Raw genomic sequence first — 23,163 nt, forward strand, 5'->3', positions numbered from 1 at the left:
ACTCCTTTTGATCACTTAACATTGTACTTCATTATATTTGGTTAGGTAGAAGCCAGACCACTTAAGCATGAAATTACCCAGTCATCTGTTGATTTTTCTTTTCAGACTCATACTCAGGAGTGTCTGGTCCTGAACTCAGACATGTGGTCTGTGAAGGTACCCAGGGAGAAAGTCCAACATGTTCAGTCTGACCTTATTAACTCTTACTGAGTTATTCAGTTATTTATAATAAATTTTCATTACAAGAGAAATACACTTTTTAATTATTCCCACAAAAATCAATGGAGGAGCGCTTTGCAAAAATTTTATACCTAAATTATTATGTACCGTATCATATAATACTTAAAATAACAAAAGGTAAAAGTGTTTCTTGTAAAACGACCTCGTGTACGGACAGCGCCCCCTTCTGACGCAGAGTGTCATATAGCAGGTGTTTCAGTATCGTACCCGGCCGATGTGATCTGAAACGTCCTTCTGCATCGATCCTGAGAGCGTGCTTATAGTCAGATTCCGAGGTCAGACTGACAGGAAATGAGTCCCGTCCCGATTCTCTGCATTCTACATTATTGAGGAGAATTAGAGCAAGATGGTATGAAGTTTCATGAATACTCAGTGCAGTTCCCATTTGATGACCATCACACTATAATTGTCTCCATATCTATATTCCAGAATAAATTCAGAGAAAAATTTGCCTGATTTTATAATAGAGCAGCTACAGCGAAGCCCTTTAAATCTTTATAGTAATGCTAAATTTGATTAAAAAGAAACACCTCTTAAGAATAAAAAATGTTTATTTAAATTCAATACATTTCATATTTACAGTATCTATATTTTACTTCCATCACATTTATATAGTTAGACTCAAATGAAATCCATTAAGAATTTTAAAACCGATTATTGCAGTTTCTAGTTCTGGCATTTGAATTATAAGTGTCATTTTACGTACTTAACAATCTCAGTCACATATATGTATGTATGTATGGAGGAACTGTCATGACTAAATGGTACTTGGGCAAATTCAATCTCAAAGAGATTGTATAATTTATTGAAGGTACAGTCATGTAAGTGAAAATAATATAAATATTCAACCGTATGTATCAAAATATACATAGGAACATTGTCTTCTAGCTTTCGAAATAGTGACTACTGCAGCACCATGACAACAGCGGCCACTGGTTGGCACCTCGAAAACAAAGCAGAAGAACATGTGATTTATTAACATATAAATAAAGTAAGCACGGAACTATATGACCAAATTCATAGAAGTACTCTTACAACAGAACGTTTCTTGATGTAACCAGTACATTCAACGAGAAGGAAAACCTTAAATACAAGTACCTTTCGTATAGCTGAAGGCAAAACATCAAGGAGGTAGAGCACCATCTGATAAGATGTACATGTCCAGAATGGACAACGTAAAAAAATAATTACATATCAAAAACGTTTGAGAATGCAATAAAATATTGACAATGAATCCATAAGCTATTGCACTTAGAGGAGTTTTGTGTGGAGAGTACTCATGAGCTAGAGAGATTAATCCTCTCTGGGATGTTAAGACCAGCTAGGCAGTAGAACACTAGCTTCTCCATGTGTTTGGGGTGTTATTTATTGAATAGTGATCTGTTTGTCTTTCAAAACTATACTGGTACACGATGTTGTCCTGTACTTCTTTGATCTGGCCTTATGCTCCTAAAGACAGTAGTCCGTTACTGTCCTGCTGGGGTACTGCTCATGGAAATCCATTCCATGAGGGTCCAATCAGTGGAAACCACCTTTTTTAAAGATGACCTCTTCAAGGACTGACGCACTGACGGTTTCTAGCAGGTATGGAGAGAGGTTCACAAAAAGCAGACAGGTCCCACCTCAAGGTCCTGCCGCCGGTGGTAGCCCTGCTGGGCGGCGGGAAACACCTGAAAGTTCACAACAGGGAGCTTCTGGCTGTCCTGAGTTCGGAAGAAGAAGTGTGACTGGTGCCAGCTGCCATCTTGAATCTGGGAAGAGAGGATGCAATGGTAAAAAAGTCTGAGGGGTGAAATTTGAAACCTTACAGTGGGAAGGTCACCCATCAAAGGGGTCTTGGATGTCAGTAGCTCTTAAAAAAATTCCAAATAAGGTCCAAGCAGGCATGATTACTACCTTGCACCCATCTAGAAGCACATGTGGTTCAAGTAATGTGTAATCCTCAAGCATTTGTCCGTTCCACCCCACAAAGCTCACAGACTTCTTCAGCCAGTCTGAATTTGTGGTTTTCGACGCTGCTGTGCTAAGACAGCGAACTGCAATGGTCTGCGTAGCCTCCGTGCTCAACAAGTGAAGAAATTTCATCTGGACTTTTTTAATGCCAAACTCCATCTGTGGTTGAAGGGGCAATAGGAGGATAAGAAGTTAGAGAAGCTTTTTTCACACAAACATCTGCAGATATTTCCAGGTGACCCACGGGGACACCCCGTCAGGCAACACTTTTGAGAGAAGAATTCAGACTGTTTCAGTGCAAGAACTTTTGGAATTAGTTTTAGGGGGGGGGGATACTTGGTGATTAAAAGTTTCCATCTTGAATACCTTCTTTATGCAATATGGAGCCATGACCTGAAATATTTTATATAACATGTGGCTACATGAACAAAAGTACACACATATTGGGTAAAAATGCTTCAAACCTCACAGCAAAAACAATGTTTAAAAGCTGCAGTAGCATAAAAACATATAATGTGGAACAAAACACTCTAATCCATTTCACATAATATTAATACATACTATTTTGATCATAATCTCAGCAAAATATCAATGAAACCCAAACATAATGTAATCACTCATCGCCACTTAAACATCGTACATATTGTCAAAATATCTTAAAGGAAAAAAATAGATTCATTTTTTACTTAACATAATGCACACAACAACTGAAGTGCCTGAAATAAATTGGTAACCTATAAAATAAATAATAATAGGATAAAGAATGATATTTAAATTTTTCTTAATATTAGTTTAATATTAGGGTGCATAAAGTTTAGCTAAGTCTTTTATCACAATTTCACAAATATTATTGCATGGCACAATAAAAGCCATATTCCAAACCCACCCAAAGAGAGTTACAATCACTGCATGTGAAGCTGATGGCTGAGGATTCCTGTCTGAATGCATTCCCACGTTTTGTGGTGGGGTCACATTACCTTATGCATAGCAAGTGGGTGGATGCATGTTTGGCCACCTGCAGTAAAATTGCAGAAGACCTTAATAGCATCTGATGGACATCCAAGGTTGGGATCTATCCAGAACCATCCTAAAAATATACAAATACATGCATCACAAACACAGGCTCCTTTCAGGGCATTCTGTTTTTCAATGAGGTGACAATGTCAAGGAACATCAATGCAAATGGAGAAAAGCGAGGAGGAAATCAGTGCCCTCACCATCCGACAGCCGCTGGTGGCAGTCTAGCAGGTCCTTGCAGAGCCTCGCGGGGTTGGATTGGGTACCCAGGGGTCTCTTAATGCTCTCAATCACACTACTCAGGTACTGCAAAGTCTTAAGGATCTCAGCACTGAGGTCGGACACAGACACCTCTGTGTTCTGGTAGCTCTGGTGTATGGGAATTAGCAGAAATTAACAGAAAATTTCCAGAATTTTGCAATCATAGTTACAGTTAGTTTAATTTGGCCTGAGAACAGAACTATTTACCTCCATACGCAGAGCAGAGGTGGTTTCAATCAAGGCTTGTACAGCTGCATTAAGACTTACATGTGTCTGGAGGAAGATACACCACAAAAAAATGTAATAAAAAATATTTATCAGTGATAATCACAGAACATAGTTCCTTTTGTTGTATCCTGGTTCACAGTTTGGATAACTGTGCAGCAACAACAAACTGATAAGAACTGCCTCTGGGGTTTGTTGCTAAAAAATGCCCCCTTTTCCTTCACAGAAATATGAAATCCGAATCTGGGCTTAATGGGACACTAACCCCTAATAAAGGCAAAACATTCCGCAAAGCTTTCCACTTTCCAACTCAGCCTGAACGTCAGATAAGACCAGCATGCTCACACTTGCCACCCCCAAAGCGTTATTCCTAGAATCAGTCGCATCTTGCCCCCATGATGAACTTGGAGCATTTAGTAAACATCAGTCCAGTGGCCTCTGGGAAATCTCACACAAAAATGCCACCACTGGGCATCAACTTCACTCAGCTCGTAATAAACGTTTCATTGTCAGTTCTTACCGTCCGACCTGGAGCACCTGGAGCACCCTGAAAAAATAAGGTGAAGCACTAAGGCAGGTAACACGAGAATCAGAGCCATTCTTTGCCTATAACACAGTGTTGCGCAGCAAGGAAATATATTACAGTACGGTTACTTTGTTTTAGAAACAACTGCTGGAGAGCAAAGTACCTAAAAAAGCTGAGAAGGGATTGGATGAACACTCACCTGTGGGCCTGGGCTACCCTGTGGCCCCTGGGGTCCCTGAAGGACATACAAACAAATTATACTGACAGTGGTCTGTTACAATAAATCCACCAAATGTAGGATGGTAGATCTATTATTCTATGGATAACGATGAAATCTAAAGCCACAGCTTAATCTGGATTGATCGGGATATTTGAAGCATCGGATACAGAGGAGCCCCACTGTTGGATTTCTAATCAATTAGATGACATTTCACACATCAGAGTCTGCTACACGAGTATAACACTTGTCCACCATAACAATTGTTTTTTGCATCTATTGAAAGTTACTTGTGAAAGAAATCACATGATGGGTGTTTATCAATATGTGTACTTGATCGTTCTTGTGTTCTTGCATACTTCATCTCCAATTGATGAAATACAATTGCAATACTCAGGAATGGAAGTATGGAAGATGGTAAAAATCCTTGGATGTTGTTCTTGCCCAGCCCCCAATCAAGGATACATATCAAGGTTGCATGCTTGGTAAAGAAAACAATCCCATGATTCATTGCATCCCAAGTTCGTTCTTGGGAGGCAAGTTGGCATGACCTGACTCTCGCAGAAAACAAGTATGATCTTTGCGTTCTTGGTATTGAGAAACACCCAATATGTTATACAGACTAAAATCGATAATAGGTCTTAAAATGCACAGATTCATACCATATCCCCCGGGCTTCCTTTGGGCCCTCGGTGCCCCTGTAAATGAATACAGATCATTTCTCTGGAGATTCCCTCAACTGTTTCTAGTATATATACTTCCTTCAGTACCAAAACTGCACATTGAAAGCAGACTTGGCCTCATCCCCTTTTCTCCATGGATAAATACACTTGCCATGTACCCCCCACTGAGAAAATGAAGGCGATAGCATTAAAACATTTAATTATTGAGCTTGTGCATAAATTATTTCCTATTGCCATGTTGTGCTTAAATGAGAATGTAAATGCTGTGAGATGCTCAAACGAAAATATTCGGCATAACAAGATATATTCTTTCAAGAATGAATGAATATCACCATAAAAAAATGATTTGAAAATCTTTGTATTGAGTGTAGGTAGCAACATGCAATAGGTGATGAAAGGTCTGCATTTTTAATATAGCATGTGGTTTTTATGTTAATAATTAGAGAAGAAGAGAACATACAGGCTTTCCCACAGGTCCAATCATGCCAATTGGGCCAGCTGGTCCAGTGATTCCCTGCAGAGAAATGGGAATTTACACAGAACGTGCAGAGACATCCGGAAAAACCAGCATGAAGAGCCTTTATTTCAATGGGCTTACCACAATTCCAGCAGGACCTTTGGGTCCTGGAATGCCTTTGAAACCCAGATCTCCACTGGGACCCTGCATTAAAAAAAAGACAAATCTTAACCTTTCTTCCACACCAAAGCATTTACTATCAGCTCTCCAAAACATGCCACCTGAATAAACTTGTACAAACCTTTGGGCCAGGAAATCCTTGAAACCCTCGCATTCCTTGCTCCCCTGGTCCCCCCTGGAGAAGAATTAAATGAAATTAAGACAACACTGAATGAAGAAGGCAACACTTTTACTATTTAATACAATTTCTTAAATAGCTTCAGCAACCGATTTTACGAAGGAGTAGAGAGCATTTAAAAAAACCTGTTCCTGACAAAGTCGGAATAGTTATAGTCATCAAAATTACCTTTTTCCATCTTTCTAAGGAACTTAAAGCCTAGGCTAAATTTGGGAGTTTGTTTTTATCGAAAATATAAAACACTTAATCACAATACAAATAACGTTATGACGTGGTGTCCTTGCCAAACAGAATTCCTTCCACTCGACCCAGATAAGTTGAAACTAATTCTCTGTGGGAAACTGAATAGACACGCAGATGTGAGCAGACCGGCAGCCCGAACCAGCTCTTCATCTCCTGTTAGATCTTTCACAGAAATGAGACGACAGGACGCCAAAGCATGGGGACATATTTTCAGTTGATAACGTGAATTTGTGTACTTATATCAATGAAACAGAGGACAGTGAGGTTAGACAATCAGCTGTATTTGTGGAGAGGATGTTTCCCAAAGGTACCTACCGGCTGTCCTTTCATGCCAGCTTCTCCTTTCTTGCCCTGGTCCGGCTGCATGCCCTCCAGTCCTTTACGCCCTGGGGGTCCCGTTTCCCCTACCAGCCCAGGTTCCCCCTGGCAAAATGCACAGCAGACATCAAGTACCCTGACACATAATGTTCAGAAGAATAACTGGGGTTCTTGATTATGAGTTGAGCAAATATTAGCAGCAATACGCCTAGTGGTCACATGTACCTTCTGCCCTGGGGGTCCCTTCTCGCCAGGCATGCCAGGAAGTCCGAGTTCACCTCGAGGACCCGGAAGCCCTGCCTTCCCCTCCATGCCTGCAGCACCACGATGACCCTATAAAGGACCAAAATGCAGGAGGAGAAGTGCAGGCTGGTTACTAAGCCTGTAGAGTCCGATAAACCCAGATCCGGTTCAGAGAAGCAACAGCTAAGGCACACATTTCATTTTTTAGCAAGATGGGACAGACACACATTTGCTTAAAATTCCTGCCATTCATCCTAATGCTATTAAATAACAAAAAAAAATGCCAACTATTGTAATTCCAGTTATATGGCACAGACTGTGTTTCACAATGCATGAAAAGTTAGTATCATTGCTTGAGTGGTGAAAAAAAATATCTAAAAGGAAATCAAAAATACATTTAATATATGCATATATGTAATATGGCTAAACTAAGAAAAAAAATCAAAACTTTACAATTGAATCTCTGCTTTCCATATCAGATACAATAGGAATATTCATGAGGTTAATGATACGTTACTACATTGGTGAGCATTTTTTTTATTCTTCACTATAAAGCATGGTTAACTAGTATAGAACTTAGCGATGCCTCTTTCCATTTCAGGTTTGTTTTCAGCTGGTTCAAGAGCTGGCGGGAGAGTTTTGCAGTCATTAAAATTCAGACAGTTTAACTGCAAAAAACAGGCTACATAGAACTAATGCATGATCTGCCTTTTTTGCTGGGTTCTAATAAACAAAGCAGCAGGAAGTAGAGCTGAAGACACCAGTGAAATTCCAGAAAAGTATAAGAAAAAAACCAAAATCAGTTAGCAGAAGCAACTGTAGGTAGGGGAGCTCAGGGATTTAGCAGTAGCTAATGAGAAGACCACACCTTCCTGTCGCTAACGGTGTAAACAGACACTGTGATCGAACAGAGGAAATTAGGGGCAGCCTGGGGGAATCTGTTTTGGGGAATGATTTAAAGGCTACTGAATTGACAAGAGTGGGAACAATGACAGGGCTAATGTAGACAGGGAAAGAGTAGTCACTGCACATACTGCCTAAGCAGGCTATTCTATGGTTCAGAATCAGAAACAGTTTTATCATTTGTATGTATGAGGAATTTGGCATGGAATGTCATAAGAATTTGAAACTAACAACACTAAACAAACATATGGTAACGAAGAGCGAAATTCAACAATAAGAGCATAATAGTAAGTGGAATGACAGCTGGAAGCTGAGCATACGAGCTATTGAAAAAGGACAAATCAACAGCACAATTAAAATGAAAATGATATAGCACAACCAACCGTAGGTGTAAAGACATTAATACGTTAATATACCTTTGCTGTAGAACTTCAACTTTTTATAAATGCCCCATTTAAAGATTGTTTCGCACTAAGTACATTCATAAGTGGCTCTCTGGTGGAAATTCAGCCAGAAGAATCATATTCTGTCTGGAAGAACAGGCCCTGGCTCAGCTCATCCTTCATCTCTCCTGCTGGGCAATTTATTCGGAGAGGTCTTTCTGGCTGCAGTAACAGCACGGTAAACCTGCATGGTTAACCTGTAGGTATCCCATTATGCCTGGCCAATCAGCAACATAATAGTATGCCCATAGGACAACACTTTATTCCTATTACGACCAAATGACATGAAGTACTCTGCATCATTGCACCATCATTAAACAATCACACACATTCGTTTACAAAGGCCTAGATTCTAAATCATTTTTATTTATTTGTTTCACAATGAAATACTGATATATCGCAGCTGTTTGGCATAGTGCTTGAGACCAGTTGCTTAACAAATTTTCAATTAGTGACTTAGGCGGCTGGTAATTTGCTCTACTAAAAGCACAGGACAGGGACTGATTTCCCAGATATATACCTTACGTCCGGGTTTTCCAGGTAGTCCTAGATGACCAGGAAGTCCAGGAGGGCCATCCATCCCGGGATAGCCCTCCATCCCTCTCGATCCAGGTAAACCCAGGGGCCCCTAGAAATCAACACAGCCACAGAGTTCCGCTGCTATTGTCATTTGACTAACATTATTTTTTCCCTTGCAATTCTACTCCGTGCAAAGCATCTGGAAAAATGAAGAAATTCCACGTTGTCATTGATAAACTACATTTTGAAATGAAGTACAATATAAAAGCAAGAACATTTACAGATAACATACATTATGCAGCGAAGCAGCCAGGCACTACTGCAACTGCTCTTCCCATTATGCGTCACATGACTGCCATTGGCCATTGGTTCACTACTGACATCAGCCTTAGTGCCATTCCAGAACTCAACAGTACAAAACATAAATCAAGGAGGTCTTAGCGATACTCACTTCATCGCCATGTTTACCTGCTGGACCCTTCACTCCCCTCTTCCCAGTCAGTCCCTGAAAAACACAGGCATGAACATAATACACAAGTTACAAATGGACTAGTAAAACTGAGCAATAAAGAGCCACAGTACTGGAACCAGGTTGTACAATGTCCTGTGACTATGGCCTTAATGCTAACCTAATACGCATTTTTATTGGCCATGCACTCGTTCCTTTTCCTTTCCAGTGCTCAGGGGAAGGACATTTCTGTAGCATGACAGGTTGATTCGGCCAAAATTGACCCCACACATCCATCTAAACTCTCAGATACTGCAACCGCAGACTAAGCTCTGTAGCTTGGTTTGGCATCGCAATCTGAGCTTCTACTCTTCAGTTTTTCCTGCCATATATAGTTTCAATACACTGAATTCCTGCGGTATTTGTATTATATGGCAGTTAGTTGGTGCCGAGGCTTACAGTGAATTTCTGTAGTTTAATACCTTCTTAATTGTCATGATGTTTTGCAGAGGATGTTGGGGGAAAAAGCAGGTAAATGCAATGAACCTGGCCATCAGAATAGGACATGCTGGTCTTCTTTTTGAAGACAAAATGTACCTAGTAAAATGTTATCGGTACCGCACATGTACACACATCACATAAAATGCAATCAAATATTTACCAAAAACATGTATGTTTCAATTGTTTAAATATCAAAAATTCAATGGTAATGTAATATTTACTCATTCGTTAAAGTAGAAATGCACTATGTACAATTAATGAGGTTAATAATCTTTTTCGTGGTGGGATTAACCGATTTAACCATGTTTACTTGTCGTAGTATAATAAGGATCAGTCATGTTCGAGTGTTCATTGTGTGAATAGTAAAAAAAGAAAATCCCCATAAAATCACGCAGTTATTCATAGTGTGGGTGGCCAAGACGGCTGCATTCTTTTTTATATGTAGGAGAAACAAATTTACTCTAACTGATTATTGGGTAATTTCAAAACTATTTTTGCAACATTTCTACAGCTCAAAGGGTCTCAAAACACATATATCAAAAAGCATTAAAAGCCCAGCCTAATACGCAGACCTTTAGTGTAGTTCAGCTGAATAAACAGACGCGCATATTTTGACAGATTAATATACGTATTCTGTTTTAAGGAGGGCTTCTACTATCTTAAAACACTTGGCAACACATATAGTAGACAAGCAGGTAACTGAATTCAATAAAAAAATATCTAGCATTATCTGCTAGAAAAAGACAGATGTCTGCTGAGGAATTTAGCAAGACTTGGTGCCAAGACTGATACACACATACACGCATGCACACGCACACACACACACACACACACAGACACACACACAGTACCAGTCATTTGTTTGGACACGTCAAGCCACCTACAAAGGCATGATAATGTCACATGACATGGCCACCTGACCTAAACCCAGCAGAAATGGTTTTGGAGGAGTTTGACCAGAGAGTGAAGGAAAAGCAGCTAATGAGTGCTAAGCATATATGTGGGACCTCCTTCAGGACAGCTGGAAGAGCATCCCAGGAGACTACCTCATGGAACTGGTGTAGAGGAGACAGTAAAGTCAGCCAGACCCTGGAGCAACTGGGGTAATGGCCTTGTTCAAATAATTTGAACCAGCAACCTTCTGAGTCCCATATATATGGGGATATGTTTGTACACCTGTTTGCCCTGACTGGCACTGTACACATTATATACGGGTATAAGTTTGCACACCTGTTTGCCCTGACTGGCACTGTACACATTATATACGGGTATAAATTTGCACACCTGTTTGCCCTGACGGGCACTGTACACATTATATACGGGTATAAGTCTGCACACCTGTTTGCCCTGACTGGCACTGTACACATTATATACGGGTATAAGTTTGCACACCTGTTTGCCCTGACTAGCACTGTACACATTATATACGGGTATAAGTTTGCACACCTGTTTGCCCTGACTGGCACTGTATACATATTATATACGGGTATAAGTTTGCACACCTGTTTGCCCTTCTCTCCATTGGGTCCTTGCTCTCCAGGTTCCCCAGGCTTACCCTGCACAACAGGTGACAATCACAACACAGCTGAACAGCTGCTGCAGAATCTTGGACAGAGACTCCTAGCTTTGCAGCATGTTTCCCAATATATCAATGCAGACCAAGTGGTTTTCTGGGAAATCATGTGTGAAATGCAATATTGTCATATACCAAGACATCAGTTTAAGTATCGGGGATCTCTGAAACTTACTGGTGGCCCTTGCTGTCCAATAGCACCTCTAGGTCCAGTAATGCCAATGTGACCCTGAAATTAATATGCGTGAAACCATTCAATGGGTGATGACAGATAGAATAGTCACTAATGATCCAAACAGATGTGTATTTGAACAAACAATATCAATGAGATTTAAGTAAAATCAGTTCCAACTTTCCCCAGACTCAATACTGGTATATAAAACTTGTCCTTGAAGATGTTCTGTTTCTATTCAGTCTCTAATTAGCTGAAATATTTTGCATTACAATATGTGCTTATGGTCCTTGATTTATAGTACTTCAATTCCATAACATGAACATTTTACTGCTGCTAGAATAACAGAGTCCTGATCTGTGTCTCAGGTGGTATGTATGACTCAAATTGGCAAATCATGCAATGCTGATATGCCAAAAATAAAAACAAATTCACGGCCTTTACTAAAGTGTAGCAGTAGTCGACTACGTTCTCCTTCCCACGCATTTCGAGTTTTAGAAGCCAGAGTCCGTGTGTGGTGTGTGGTCCCTATTCGCTGGCAGATGGGGAACAGAGCATGAAAGATAAGTAATCTTACCTGATATCCCAGCTCCCCTGGCTCCCCCCGCTCCCCTCGCTTGCCGGCAGGACCCTGCCCAAACACCAACGACATTGCGATATATAAACAGCTGCCTCTGCCAGCCTAAGCAACGCACTGGTGGGAAAATCCCACTTGCCAATCAGTGTCCTCCTGTAAGCATTTCATTTAATCCCACTCAATCTACCGTGTCGTCACGAGAGAAAAACCACAGTGAGGCACGCCTGGGGCGAGAGAGGAAGTGACAGTGCGCTTCACAGTAAAAGACAGACAAAACAACCCTTAGCATTAATACCCTTTATCAATGATTTAAACATTATGTTAGAATCCCTTAAACTAGTCAACAGCTCATTATATATGCCTGTAAAGTAAAATAAAGGCTCCAGAAGGTTTGAACTGCGTTTATCGTTATAACTCACACGACCTCAATAATAATGGCTCAAGAAAAGGCCTCCAGCATATTGAAGTATGTAAATGACTAATACAGACTTGCCGTTTATGAATGCAGCATTACTGAAACACAGTCTCTCTGGGTTAGGGATGGGAAGTTAAAAGAAAACATAACCTACTGGTTCACCTATGGATCCCGGTGGTCCTGGAGATTTGTTATCCTCTCCTGGGTAGCCCTGAAAACATACCAAAGTTTGTTACCATTTCACATTTCATTCAGGACTGTTACATGAGACGCGGCAGAATTGCTACTGCTCTCGGCCGGAATCACACCCGAACATTACTTCATTCTTCTGAAAAACACAAGAATGAAGTAACTGCAGATGGTTCTCTTGTGTGGTTCCCCGATGGTGGAATGAGCTGCTGAACCACATCCGGTCATCAGATTCCCTCTCTACCTTCAAGAAACGCCTCAATATCCATCTCTTCCATGAATTTCTCTACTACCCTGATGCCGCTTTACATTCCATGAATGTTCTTATGTTGCACTGCTGGACCATGAATAGTCTTATTAGGTTCTTGCTTTGTTAGATGTTGTTTTGTAGCTTCTGCTCCAATCCTGCTTATACTTATAGCTGGGCATTCACTGGAATCTCAATCTAACTGCACTTATGCCTAGTTGACTCCTTTATAGCACCCATGTGTGTATGGGCAATTTGCCTCACTTGTCCGTCGCTTTGGTCAAAAGCGTCTGCTAAATACAGAAATATAAATTTAAAATAGAGCCAGTATATGCTGGGAAGTCTGTGCTGAGATGTACACACGCAAATCATTGATGGAATCAGATTACCTTTTCACCTTTTGGGCCGGGTGGTCCGATAGGCCCAGGCTTGCCCGGGTGACCCTGGGAATAAGAGGCGTGATTATCAACACATCACAGTTGCTGGCACATTCCTCCCCTGCCTTATTTGTTGAGCAGAAGAGAAACTCAGACAGACATTGTTTATGAACATGGCAGAGGAATCCACTATGGGCCCAGCATGCTGCATGTGAACAAGTGCATACTTCACCGTTGACATTTCCCATATTCTGCTTACTTGCCTTTTCTTGTTTCATGTGTATCACTCAAACTAACACAGCCATGCTATTTTTGCTTTGAACAGGGTTACAGACTATGAAAAGGTAATACACCAATTCTAGTGCATCACTAATTGAAGGATGACCCAACGCTGAGTTAATCATGAATATAATAAAACCAGGTGGTGAGAATTTGAAAGATTCAAATGCTGAATGAATATAATTGACACAGATTTACATTTTCAGCCCAAACGTGGTCAAACCATAATATGCCAGCTATGATTTCAACCCGAACTGCTATTTTACCATAAACCGAAAATGGCAAGCAAATCCACAGCAGGCACTTGTGGTCACCTGAGTGTTGTCTACTAATCACAGAAGAGCACAGTACAGATGCTCCTCTACTTACGAACTCTCAATTTACAAACTTTCAGACATACGAACAAGGACTGTAAGTCCAAATTGTGTTCCTTGGCCTCCTGTTTCCTGTCCGCAACATCAATTTTTTCTTTCTGCGCGCCAGTTCCACCTCGTACGATTTCTGGCCGCTACTCCTGCCGTGCAGCAGCGTAGCGTGCGTACTCCCAGCATCCTAGTTCTTTGTACTTGCGTATGCCCTTAAAATGATGTTGAATAACGACTTATGAACATTTCAAGTTACAGTACGAACGGCTGTTCGGAACGTAACTCATTCGTAAATAGAGGAGTGTCTGTATTTGCTAAGCACTCTACAGTTTTAACAGAATAAAGAGGACAAACTTACAGTATATCCCATAATTCCTGGCAGCCCCTCAGGACCCATTGGTCCCAGTGGGCCCTGATGATAACATAGGAAACAGACTTTAACTGATGGAACAACACATTTTGAGACAGAAGTACATTCTGAATATTGTGGTTTGAGCTCATACAGAAAAACAAGATCTGGCATCTCCATATGCCTTTCTTTTGAAAAATCTGAGAAGAAAGCTCCTTTGTGGATCTAAAAATTAACGTTAACATTTACATTGGATATTGCTTTTATTTTCCCATACTTTGTAATTCTTCTCTGGCTATCAAGAGGAATAAACATTTTCTAATAATCCAATCAGTTACAAAAATACTGGGAGGCAATTAATTTCATTTGGCCAGCAGAGGTCTGCCATTTGTTGATGCATTAAAGCCAATAACTACAATGTTACAATTGATTAAAAAAACAATACAGCAGAAATGTCGGAATAGCTACTGCATGTGCAGCTCACCGGAGGGCCTCTGGTGCCTCTGGCCCCTTTCGGCCCCTTTTCTCCCATCTTTCCTGCATCACCACGCGGTCCGGTTTCACCAGCCGATCCTGTCAGACCTTTCTCACCCTGGATGAGCAGCACACACTCAATGAACTTATATCACCCGAGTCATATCCTGCACTTTATATTACACATTTAAATTACTCTGGTAACACTTTACTTTAAGCACTCACGTATAATGCATTATAAATACCTTCATAATGCATTATAATGCATTCATAAAATATTATAAACACAACTATAACCATTTATAAAAAGGCATAATACATAGCCATGTTTATTATGCATTATGAACGCTCTATGAAGCTCTCCTCTGTAATGCACTATAGATACCTTTATAATGCATTATAATGCATTCATAAAGTATTATAAACACAACTGTAACTATTAAAAGGCATAACACATTATAGCCATGCTTATTATGCATTATGAATGCTCTAGCTCTTAGATGGTGAGTGTCAAAAACGCACATTGACAGTTTAACAAAGGTATGGGAGAAACTACAAAACAATATTTACCTTTTTTCCATGACGGCCACGATTACCTGGAGGTCCTTGTTTTCCTTCAGGACCCTAATTTATGATATACTTATGTAAGATATATCAGGCCACACTTAATACATGCGCAGACATGAGAATGCAGCTACAGGAGAACTGAGCTGCTATAAATAAATAAATAACAGCACCAGATCAGTACAGGAGCATCACAGAAGATCATTTTCTTAAACACAGAAACACAGTCAGGAGAAGGAACATGCTGAGGTGGAGGGATGGGAGTGGAAGATATAAAGTCTACCATAAAAGTACTGGGGTGACTGTACAAGGAGACTAAAAGGAACAACGGCATTTTGTCAGACGACCATCGCTCCCGAAGATACTTACCGGAAAGCCACGCTTTCCCGCCTCCCCGGGAAGGCCCGCAGGCCCCGGGTTTCCCTCTTCACCTTTGTCCCCCGGCTCCCCAACATGCCCACGGTCTCCCGGCCTCCCCTTCGGTCCATAAACAGAAAAAGAGCTTTCTTACGCTGAAAACATCCCTCCATTTAGTTACTGTCCCGTGTGGCCCAAAGACAGGAATGGGAAAGTCATTCCTCTGACGTTTGCATATCCACCTTGGGCCCGTCCTTTCCTTGAACTCCATCTTCACCCATGGGACCCAGAAGACCCTACAAAATACAGCCGATTGATGCTACGTGATTTTAAATCCTTTTCATTTGGTTTATTATTTTAAAATCATTCCTTGAATATGTACAAAATACACTGCAAACTACAAATATGGATAGTCAGAAAGAAAAACAAAGACAACTGAGGAAAAAATACGACTGCTGGGGATTTGCAAACAGATACTCTGCAGATGGTCTGACGGGAAATCTTGTACTTCAAAAAATGGGAAAAAATATTTATCCAGCAGAGGTTAAACCACCTGACTGCTACATTCAGCCTGTTCATTGCGAGCAAACTGGCATCTGTAAACAGATGCGGCAGCATTTCTTTAGCACTCACTCTGATTCCTTCCTGCCCCAGCTCCCCTTCATCTCCAGGAAGCCCAATTTCTCCCTGAGGAACAAAAGATGGGGAGCAGACAATCTTAGGACATTTAGTACAAAGAAGAACAAAGGACTTTCATCTGTTTTTTGTTTGCGGTTCAGCGTTCTGAAACTTTTTTCACTTTCATGAGAATCTCAAACAGAGCTTTCAGCGGTGCGACATCCCCAGGCGACCATCTTAAACGAACAAACAATTTTTCGATGTCAAGTATAAAATTCTGTTACTTAAAAAGAAGGGATGCAGACAGACCAAAGAAATGCATTTTGAATTTAAAATCCTAAATAAATCACGACATGGAATTTACAAAATTTAAACATGATGTCTGATGCAGACTTTTATTATATTATACATGTGTATTATTTACATGAACATATTCAATAATGATAATAGCCAATTTGAAGCCAATATAATCCCATCCATCTTCCATACATGCTTATAAAGTGAGCCTGGAACGTGCAAAGTGCACATGGCAAAGGAACCCCATGGACTGGATGCCAGCCCATCACACGCCATAATCAAGATCCATTCATAATGAAAAGTTTAAGCAATGACCTACTTTTAATGTGTTTCATTGCTATAAGAACATGCTTTGGGCTATCATGAAGACTAACCTTGGGCCCGGGTTCACCCACTGCACCAGGCTCTCCCTCTGGCCCAATAGGTCCCTGTAGGAAAGGATGAAGGACAGCTTTCAGTGCTCGGAGAAAGAAGGGAACGTCAGGAGGGATTCAGGGGTGTCAGACGATGTACCTCAAGGCCGATTTCGCCCTCCGGTCCTGGGTCCCCTGCTGGTCCTCTGGGTCCCTAGAAAATCAATTAAATCAGAAAAGGCAGCTTCACAAAGAGATCCCCCCCCCCTTTTTATCAAAAAGTAACTTACCCAGCTTACACTATGTGAAAAAGCTTATCACCTTTCTTAGACATGTATAGGCATCACCCCATCTTGGTGAGGCAAGATCTCCTCAGAACCGTGTCCTGTTCAGCTTGTTGAATGTGAGCACACTGCCCAAATGACTCATGGCAGGATCAGGGTTACATAATGTCACCCGGATTACGGTGCATTGTTCTGGAGAAACCCTGTCTGAACCTAAGGCTAGTGCAGTACCCAGTGCAGGTCCACCCCGCATTTTGCTAATGGAAACAAGAACTCAGCCTAGCTACTGTGCACTCATGCCTAGTTGACTTCTAGAGAGTGTTATGTTTGTAATGCTCTGTTTACTTGTGCATCACTTTGGATAAAAGCGAGTGCTAAATAAATAAAAATAAGTGTAATCTTAATGTATACTGAATCATGCAATCACGAAATAGCATGAAATGATTAACTGAAACACATAAATATTTCAACTTCAGGTGTACAACTTTCAAACATGCTTGCAATATATTTTCAGAAAGTTCTAATAAAAACCGCCGTCCATTTTCTCTGATTACTTATCGAGTACACAATCCCTATCCCAGGTAGCAAGGCGGGTATGTTAATGCTACCCCTTACCCAGTCCAAAGCTTAGCCATAAATAACCAAACAAAATACAAGACTTTTGCCGTTTTTTGATTATAATTGCAGAATTTTATAAAACTGATTTTCCCCTTGTACAGACCAACCAAAATTTCAAAACAATTTGACAGGTTTTATCACATTATGGGGACATTTGGTGCCTAATGTGTGCATCTGTGTGGGTCAGATATATATTTTGACGTTGTGGGGACCACTTTTTCGGTCAACAGAAGTTAACCTACACAAAGGGAGCCTATGCAAACTGCAGACAAAGAGAGCCATATGCAGAACATCTGCATTAAATGTAAAATAATTTAATATTTACTAATAGCTAACACAGAAGCAAATTCCCATTTCCCAACCAACATACTTTTTTGTTTCAAGTTAGCAAGTTATATTCATGGTGATCCACAGCCTATCCAAGAAAGTACAGAATGTAAAGTGGGGATTACCACAAAGATAATCCGATAACTTGAAACAAAAAATGATGTTTGTTGGGAATGAGGAATTTCCATTCAAGACCCTCTATCCATACATGCACACAAGCATATAAACACATTGAGAACAACTGATATCCACCAACCCAACTGAACAGCATGCCTTGAGTGAAAACCCTTCGCGAACAATGAAAGTGCAACCAAGCACAACAGAGAAACTGTCATCCCCGAATGAGTGACATGACTGACAAATAGTTTAATAGTTACTACATTTCAAACAACAAATCAGAGTTTGAGGCACGTACAGACTCCCCCGGAGGTCCCCGCTCCCCTGTACTTCCAGGAAACCCCGGCGTGCCCTGCAAAACAAAAATAAAATAAAATAAATAAAATAAAATAAAAACAACCAGTGGAGCTAACTACTAAACAACTAAACAGTTGCATAAAATATATGTTTTTGATGTCTCAATGTTTTTTAACACCATTTTATTTTACAAACTGGACTGATCATACGCTGCATTTTCATAATCATAAACATTCCAGAATTTCAATTCTTGGATTCTTGATTTAGGTATTTTTATATGTTACATGGAGTAAGAAATTAGTTTAATAAAATCCCCAATGGACAGATACGCAAGGTAGTACATACATAAATAAACATGGTTTAGTAATGGAAATGTTATTTACGTCAAAACTGTCCCATCTCCTAATTAACGCCTACATAATTTATAAGGTGGAAGGAATAATGATGTGAAATATTAAGCTGGTCAGATACGTCAACTGTAATGGAAAATACCCTTTGGCACTTCATAATAAAAAATCTGGAAGCATATGCCACAATTTTTAAAACTACTAATTATTAATTACATGTTATGTTACACCCATTTTCGGTTTCCTCAAGTTTGGCTAACTTTTAATAGTTTTTAAATTAAGCCATTTTTAAGCTAGCAAATGAAAACTGCATTATATGTGATCACAAGAGTTCTCCACAATGCTTAAAAATGAATTCCTGCTGTGCATCTGTGATGCCGAAACTTAAATACAGTTGCATCAGATTTTTTATTGAGAGGTTTTTTTGGTTAACCGTCTATGTCAGGGTTCTTCAACTCTGGACCTCGATTCCAAATCCAGGCCGTGTTTTCAGTTCTCCCAGGTAGTTGTTTAATAATTACTGATTCTGATTGGTCAGAGGCTTCACACCTGACTGACAGGTAAAGGAAGGCTGGAAAACCAGCAGTGCTCGGACCTCGAGGACCGTGAGTTGAATAACCCTGGTCTATGTCATTAAAGACATAGTTCACTAGTTCACTAGATGGCACTGTGAATGTGAATATTGCCGGGAAAATGGCTCTTTTTTTTTAAATTTTTTTAGAGCATATCATTGTGCTGGTTAACATAGAATTAGCAACTTTCTCCTGCCCTGGTATCAGTAAAGGTTCAGAAGTGTCGTTCCGGAGAGGTAAGCATCTTGAATGTAACAACAGCTTCCTCCAAGCTGATAAATATAAAAGCGCTTCTAGCCAGGAAAGACCTTACAGGCTGCTTCCAAACACGCCCAAGCCCTCTCGTATACGAGAGCAGGTTTCCATGCCCAAGTCGTATGGAAGAAATCAGTGATCTGCCAGTTACGAACAAACTTGCCTCAACGAAATGCCTCCCCATGAAAATATCAGAATCAGACACCGTGCAAGACAGGCTACTGCCAGTAAGCATGCGTGTGTAATGGAAATCAGAAATAAAAGCACAATGCCCCTCTTCAACGGCACTGTTGGGTGGCACGCCAAAACCAAATTACCCAAGGCAAAAATGGAAAAACCCCTCAAACCGGCACAAAGTCGAGCAGCATTATAGGTCGTTCCAGAATGCATTAGAAGCAAATCCACATTTTACTAAGAGTAATGATTAATGATACCCTATTACCTGCAATGAGCCACTGAAAATATTACATACACTCTAATCTGGTCAACAGCTAATGAGGTGTTATAGAGGTTTCCTAACAAACAATACAAATTGCCTGTCAGCGATTTGAATGAAACGGTTCTCCGCCAACACGGCTTTAGATAATTTATACCAGCATAAGTATGACTATTGAGAGTGCGATGTACATAATCCATGGATTTACTGCCTTCTGAATGGGCGTTCCATTGCGTGCCAGAGAGGGCCATGCTACAAAGAAGAAGTGAAGGTTTATACTTACAGAGATGCCCGACAGGCCTCTTTCCCCAGGACTCCCTGCCTTTCCCTGAAAAAGAAGACCATTTTATTGTCATTACTGTTCTGACAGGAGTGGCACTGCACATAAACTATCACACTGGAGCACTTTGGGGTACTGCCTAAGGATACAGATGTACCACAATGTAACATATATCAAAAGTTACTCTCCTCATTATCAGGTATTATTGAAACAGTAAGACTGGGGGGGGGTTTAGATCCTGGAGTGATTTTTTTTTTTTCCCCGTTCATAACATACCCAAGTAACTTGATATTACGTGAAGAATGTGAACAGTTGTTGCTCCTTGCAAAAGCATATAAAACGTTCAAAGAATGTTCTGTATCCTCAAAAAAAAAATAAAAAAAATACCCTACTGAGAAATTTGTTTTAATTAAGCCCTAAGCCCCAGACACATATGGGATCATTTCAAGTTATCCTTTTTATATTATACCTGTCAAGATAAAAAAAAGTATTATACTGAATAATTAAATTATTATATTGTATTATATTGATATATAGCTTTGTTTTTATAGTACTAATGCAATGACCTGAGGAATAGGGGGGAGCAATGATGTATCAAATGAGGCGAGTAATTTTAATCTTTAGTACAAAATTCAAAGATTATTGTTATGTGTACAAGTACAGTGTACAGAGTACAATGAAATTCTTACTTTAATGTCCTCTTAGTAGGAAAGACAATTATAAACAGTGCAAAATTACAATAAATACAAATTTCTAAATATAAGTTCTATCTACTCTAACATATTAATTATTAACAGAGTGACCGGAAAGTATAAAATGCAAGTGTAATATGCAATGTGACTCTATTTGCAGTACAAGACAAGCCGTTGGTATACTAGGGGTTTCTACTGAAGAGTAATATATACCACATCACCCCCACCATTTCATTCATTAAAGACATCAGAAGAAATCAAATCTATTACACAGAAGGAGCCAGTTCAGGTTGGCCACTCAACCTTACACATCTTCAAAGAAATAGAGTGTAGACTGGCAGCCCACATCCAGTCATCCAAGACTCCCATTAAATATATTGCTACACATCCCTGATTATCTTTGATGGGAGGGTGCTCACAACCACTGGAAATACCCATCGAAAACATCAAAGTCCCCAACCTGGCATATGCAGCCTCTTACTGTGTTTAATGAAACCTACTTAATTAATTCAAAATGATGTGGGTTCTGTACTTACCCACCCAAGGCCTTTTTCATCATAGCTACATTTTAATGGAAACTAAAATGTAACAATTAAGGGGGGGGGGGGTGGTAATCAAGCAAAGAGTGGTTACTATACTGTAAGCCAGATTTACAGGATCTGTTCACGGCAGGGTGTGTCTCACTTTTCACCCAAGATAAATCGCATTTCTTGTGAATTTACATTACATTAGATTTACACCGAAATGTTCCACCATATACAGAGCTTGCTTGTCTTCAGAGGCTGGCCATTTCATCTCCTATTAACATGAAAATATGCAGGCTTTGTGCATGTATTCTAGTCTGCTAGCACAACCATGCAGACAAAAGATGTCTTCTGATGGTCAACCATTTAGAAATCTCAAAACTATCACACATACTGAGACTTAGTATTCACACTGGACATGCAAAATTTCGTGATAGTGCTCCTCATCATGTTAAACAGCTGTTTTCAAAGATGTTATAGTCATGAATAGAACATTACAGCATGAAATTCTGTCACAGATTTCTTTGTATATATGGATGTATATAAATAGAGGAAGCTGAAGAGTATACTTACGATGAAGCCAGGATCGCCCTTCCTTCCTGCGACTCCGCGTTCTCCCTATGAGAAGCACATACACTAAAAACATCAGCCCTCAGTTCTCTACGCAATAGTCAGTACTCAACTGAACATTTCAATAGGATTTAAGTCTGGATTCTCTAATTGCAATCTTATAGTGTTGTGGTAGAAGTGTGTCATGTTCTGGATTTAATTGCCTTCAGAACAGAAGGAACAGAAAATTATTATTCCAAATAGTCATGTTCTGCAACATTGCATAACAATGAAGCATATCCACCTCAATCAATAAAAAAACAAGAGATTGAACAGCAGCATTTCTGGTTCTGGTTTCCCTGATTACCTTGACACCTTGTGGTCCGGATTCTCCCGGAAGACCGTCTAGACCTCGTGGCCCCTTAGATGACAGCAAAGCATTTAATTCAGCCATTAAATTACATTTAACAGACGGTTCACGGTTCTAATTGACCTGTTACTAGACACACAGGGGAAAGAGTGCGATCAAAATGTTAAGGGACTCTCATGGCAGAAAAACCTCGTCAGGCATGTCAAAATGTGCGAAAACAAGGGGGTGTGCTCTCACACCTTACATAATGGCCAATCATTTTTTTCTACTGCCTTCAGGTTTCCATAAACATTTCAACAGCAGTCATTTTCCGTTACATTTAGACAGAAATGTAAGGACAGACATGCATTCTTTAATCCCTCTGCTTTCCTGCCTGCCGACTTTGTCTAGCCTCCAAAGTGTCACCATAACTACGTCTACCCTGACATTCCCTTTCTCCTACTCAGATATCCTGCGCGGGGCCCCTTCCACGCACGCCGCCTCCTGTTCCCCGCCCCAGGGTCTTGTTCCTTCTCACAGCCCTGACTGCTCTCTGTGCTGCGGCACAGAAGGTAGCAGAGCTCTCTGCTCTCTGCTCTCTGCTACCGCCGCTGCGGAGAGGCAATCCAGCTGGAACAAGGCAGCGGAAACCAGGAAGCTTCACGCTACCTTCAGACGCTACAGGAATTTGTTCATCAAGTTGTTTTCCTAATCAAATAATGGGCAAATGACCACCGTGCTTTATGCCCAACAAA

At 40.3% G+C, this 23,163-nt stretch overlaps 1 protein-coding gene across 2 annotated transcripts in view; it reads right to left on the reverse strand.

Annotated features, from left to right (window-relative positions):
• Positions 1 to 773: 773 nt before the first annotated feature.
• The window catches only part of LOC111833989 (uncharacterized), an 83,838-nt gene continuing 61,448 nt past the window's right edge, over positions 774 to 23,163 (reverse strand). For both annotated transcript variants that reach the window (XM_072699517.1, XM_023792817.2), the window contains 32 exons: positions 22,427 to 22,480; positions 22,084 to 22,128; positions 20,298 to 20,342; positions 18,406 to 18,459; positions 16,922 to 16,975; positions 16,783 to 16,836; positions 16,127 to 16,180; positions 15,736 to 15,789; positions 15,506 to 15,613; positions 15,143 to 15,196; positions 14,583 to 14,690; positions 14,108 to 14,161; positions 13,118 to 13,171; positions 12,447 to 12,503; positions 11,878 to 11,931; positions 11,304 to 11,357; positions 11,058 to 11,111; positions 9,058 to 9,111; positions 8,608 to 8,715; positions 6,724 to 6,831; positions 6,496 to 6,603; positions 5,881 to 5,934; positions 5,721 to 5,783; positions 5,583 to 5,636; positions 5,102 to 5,137; positions 4,422 to 4,457; positions 4,217 to 4,243; positions 3,679 to 3,744; positions 3,411 to 3,579; positions 3,171 to 3,280; positions 2,137 to 2,352; positions 774 to 1,991 (listed from right to left, as the gene is read on the reverse strand). In XM_072699517.1, the coding sequence (XP_072555618.1) occupies positions 1,839 to 1,991; positions 2,137 to 2,352; positions 3,171 to 3,280; positions 3,411 to 3,579; positions 3,679 to 3,744; positions 4,217 to 4,243; positions 4,422 to 4,457; positions 5,102 to 5,137; positions 5,583 to 5,636; positions 5,721 to 5,783; positions 5,881 to 5,934; positions 6,496 to 6,603; positions 6,724 to 6,831; positions 8,608 to 8,715; positions 9,058 to 9,111; positions 11,058 to 11,111; positions 11,304 to 11,357; positions 11,878 to 11,931; positions 12,447 to 12,503; positions 13,118 to 13,171; positions 14,108 to 14,161; positions 14,583 to 14,690; positions 15,143 to 15,196; positions 15,506 to 15,613; positions 15,736 to 15,789; positions 16,127 to 16,180; positions 16,783 to 16,836; positions 16,922 to 16,975; positions 18,406 to 18,459; positions 20,298 to 20,342; positions 22,084 to 22,128; positions 22,427 to 22,480 (2,373 nt within the window). In that variant the 3' untranslated portion in view covers positions 774 to 1,838. The remainder of the gene's footprint in view (positions 1,992 to 2,136; positions 2,353 to 3,170; positions 3,281 to 3,410; positions 3,580 to 3,678; positions 3,745 to 4,216; positions 4,244 to 4,421; positions 4,458 to 5,101; positions 5,138 to 5,582; positions 5,637 to 5,720; positions 5,784 to 5,880; positions 5,935 to 6,495; positions 6,604 to 6,723; positions 6,832 to 8,607; positions 8,716 to 9,057; positions 9,112 to 11,057; positions 11,112 to 11,303; positions 11,358 to 11,877; positions 11,932 to 12,446; positions 12,504 to 13,117; positions 13,172 to 14,107; positions 14,162 to 14,582; positions 14,691 to 15,142; positions 15,197 to 15,505; positions 15,614 to 15,735; positions 15,790 to 16,126; positions 16,181 to 16,782; positions 16,837 to 16,921; positions 16,976 to 18,405; positions 18,460 to 20,297; positions 20,343 to 22,083; positions 22,129 to 22,426; positions 22,481 to 23,163) is intronic.

The sequence above is a fragment of the Paramormyrops kingsleyae genome, chromosome 15 (genome assembly GCF_048594095.1).
Source record: "Paramormyrops kingsleyae isolate MSU_618 chromosome 15, PKINGS_0.4, whole genome shotgun sequence".
Lineage (NCBI taxonomy): Eukaryota > Metazoa > Chordata > Actinopteri > Osteoglossiformes > Mormyridae > Paramormyrops > Paramormyrops kingsleyae.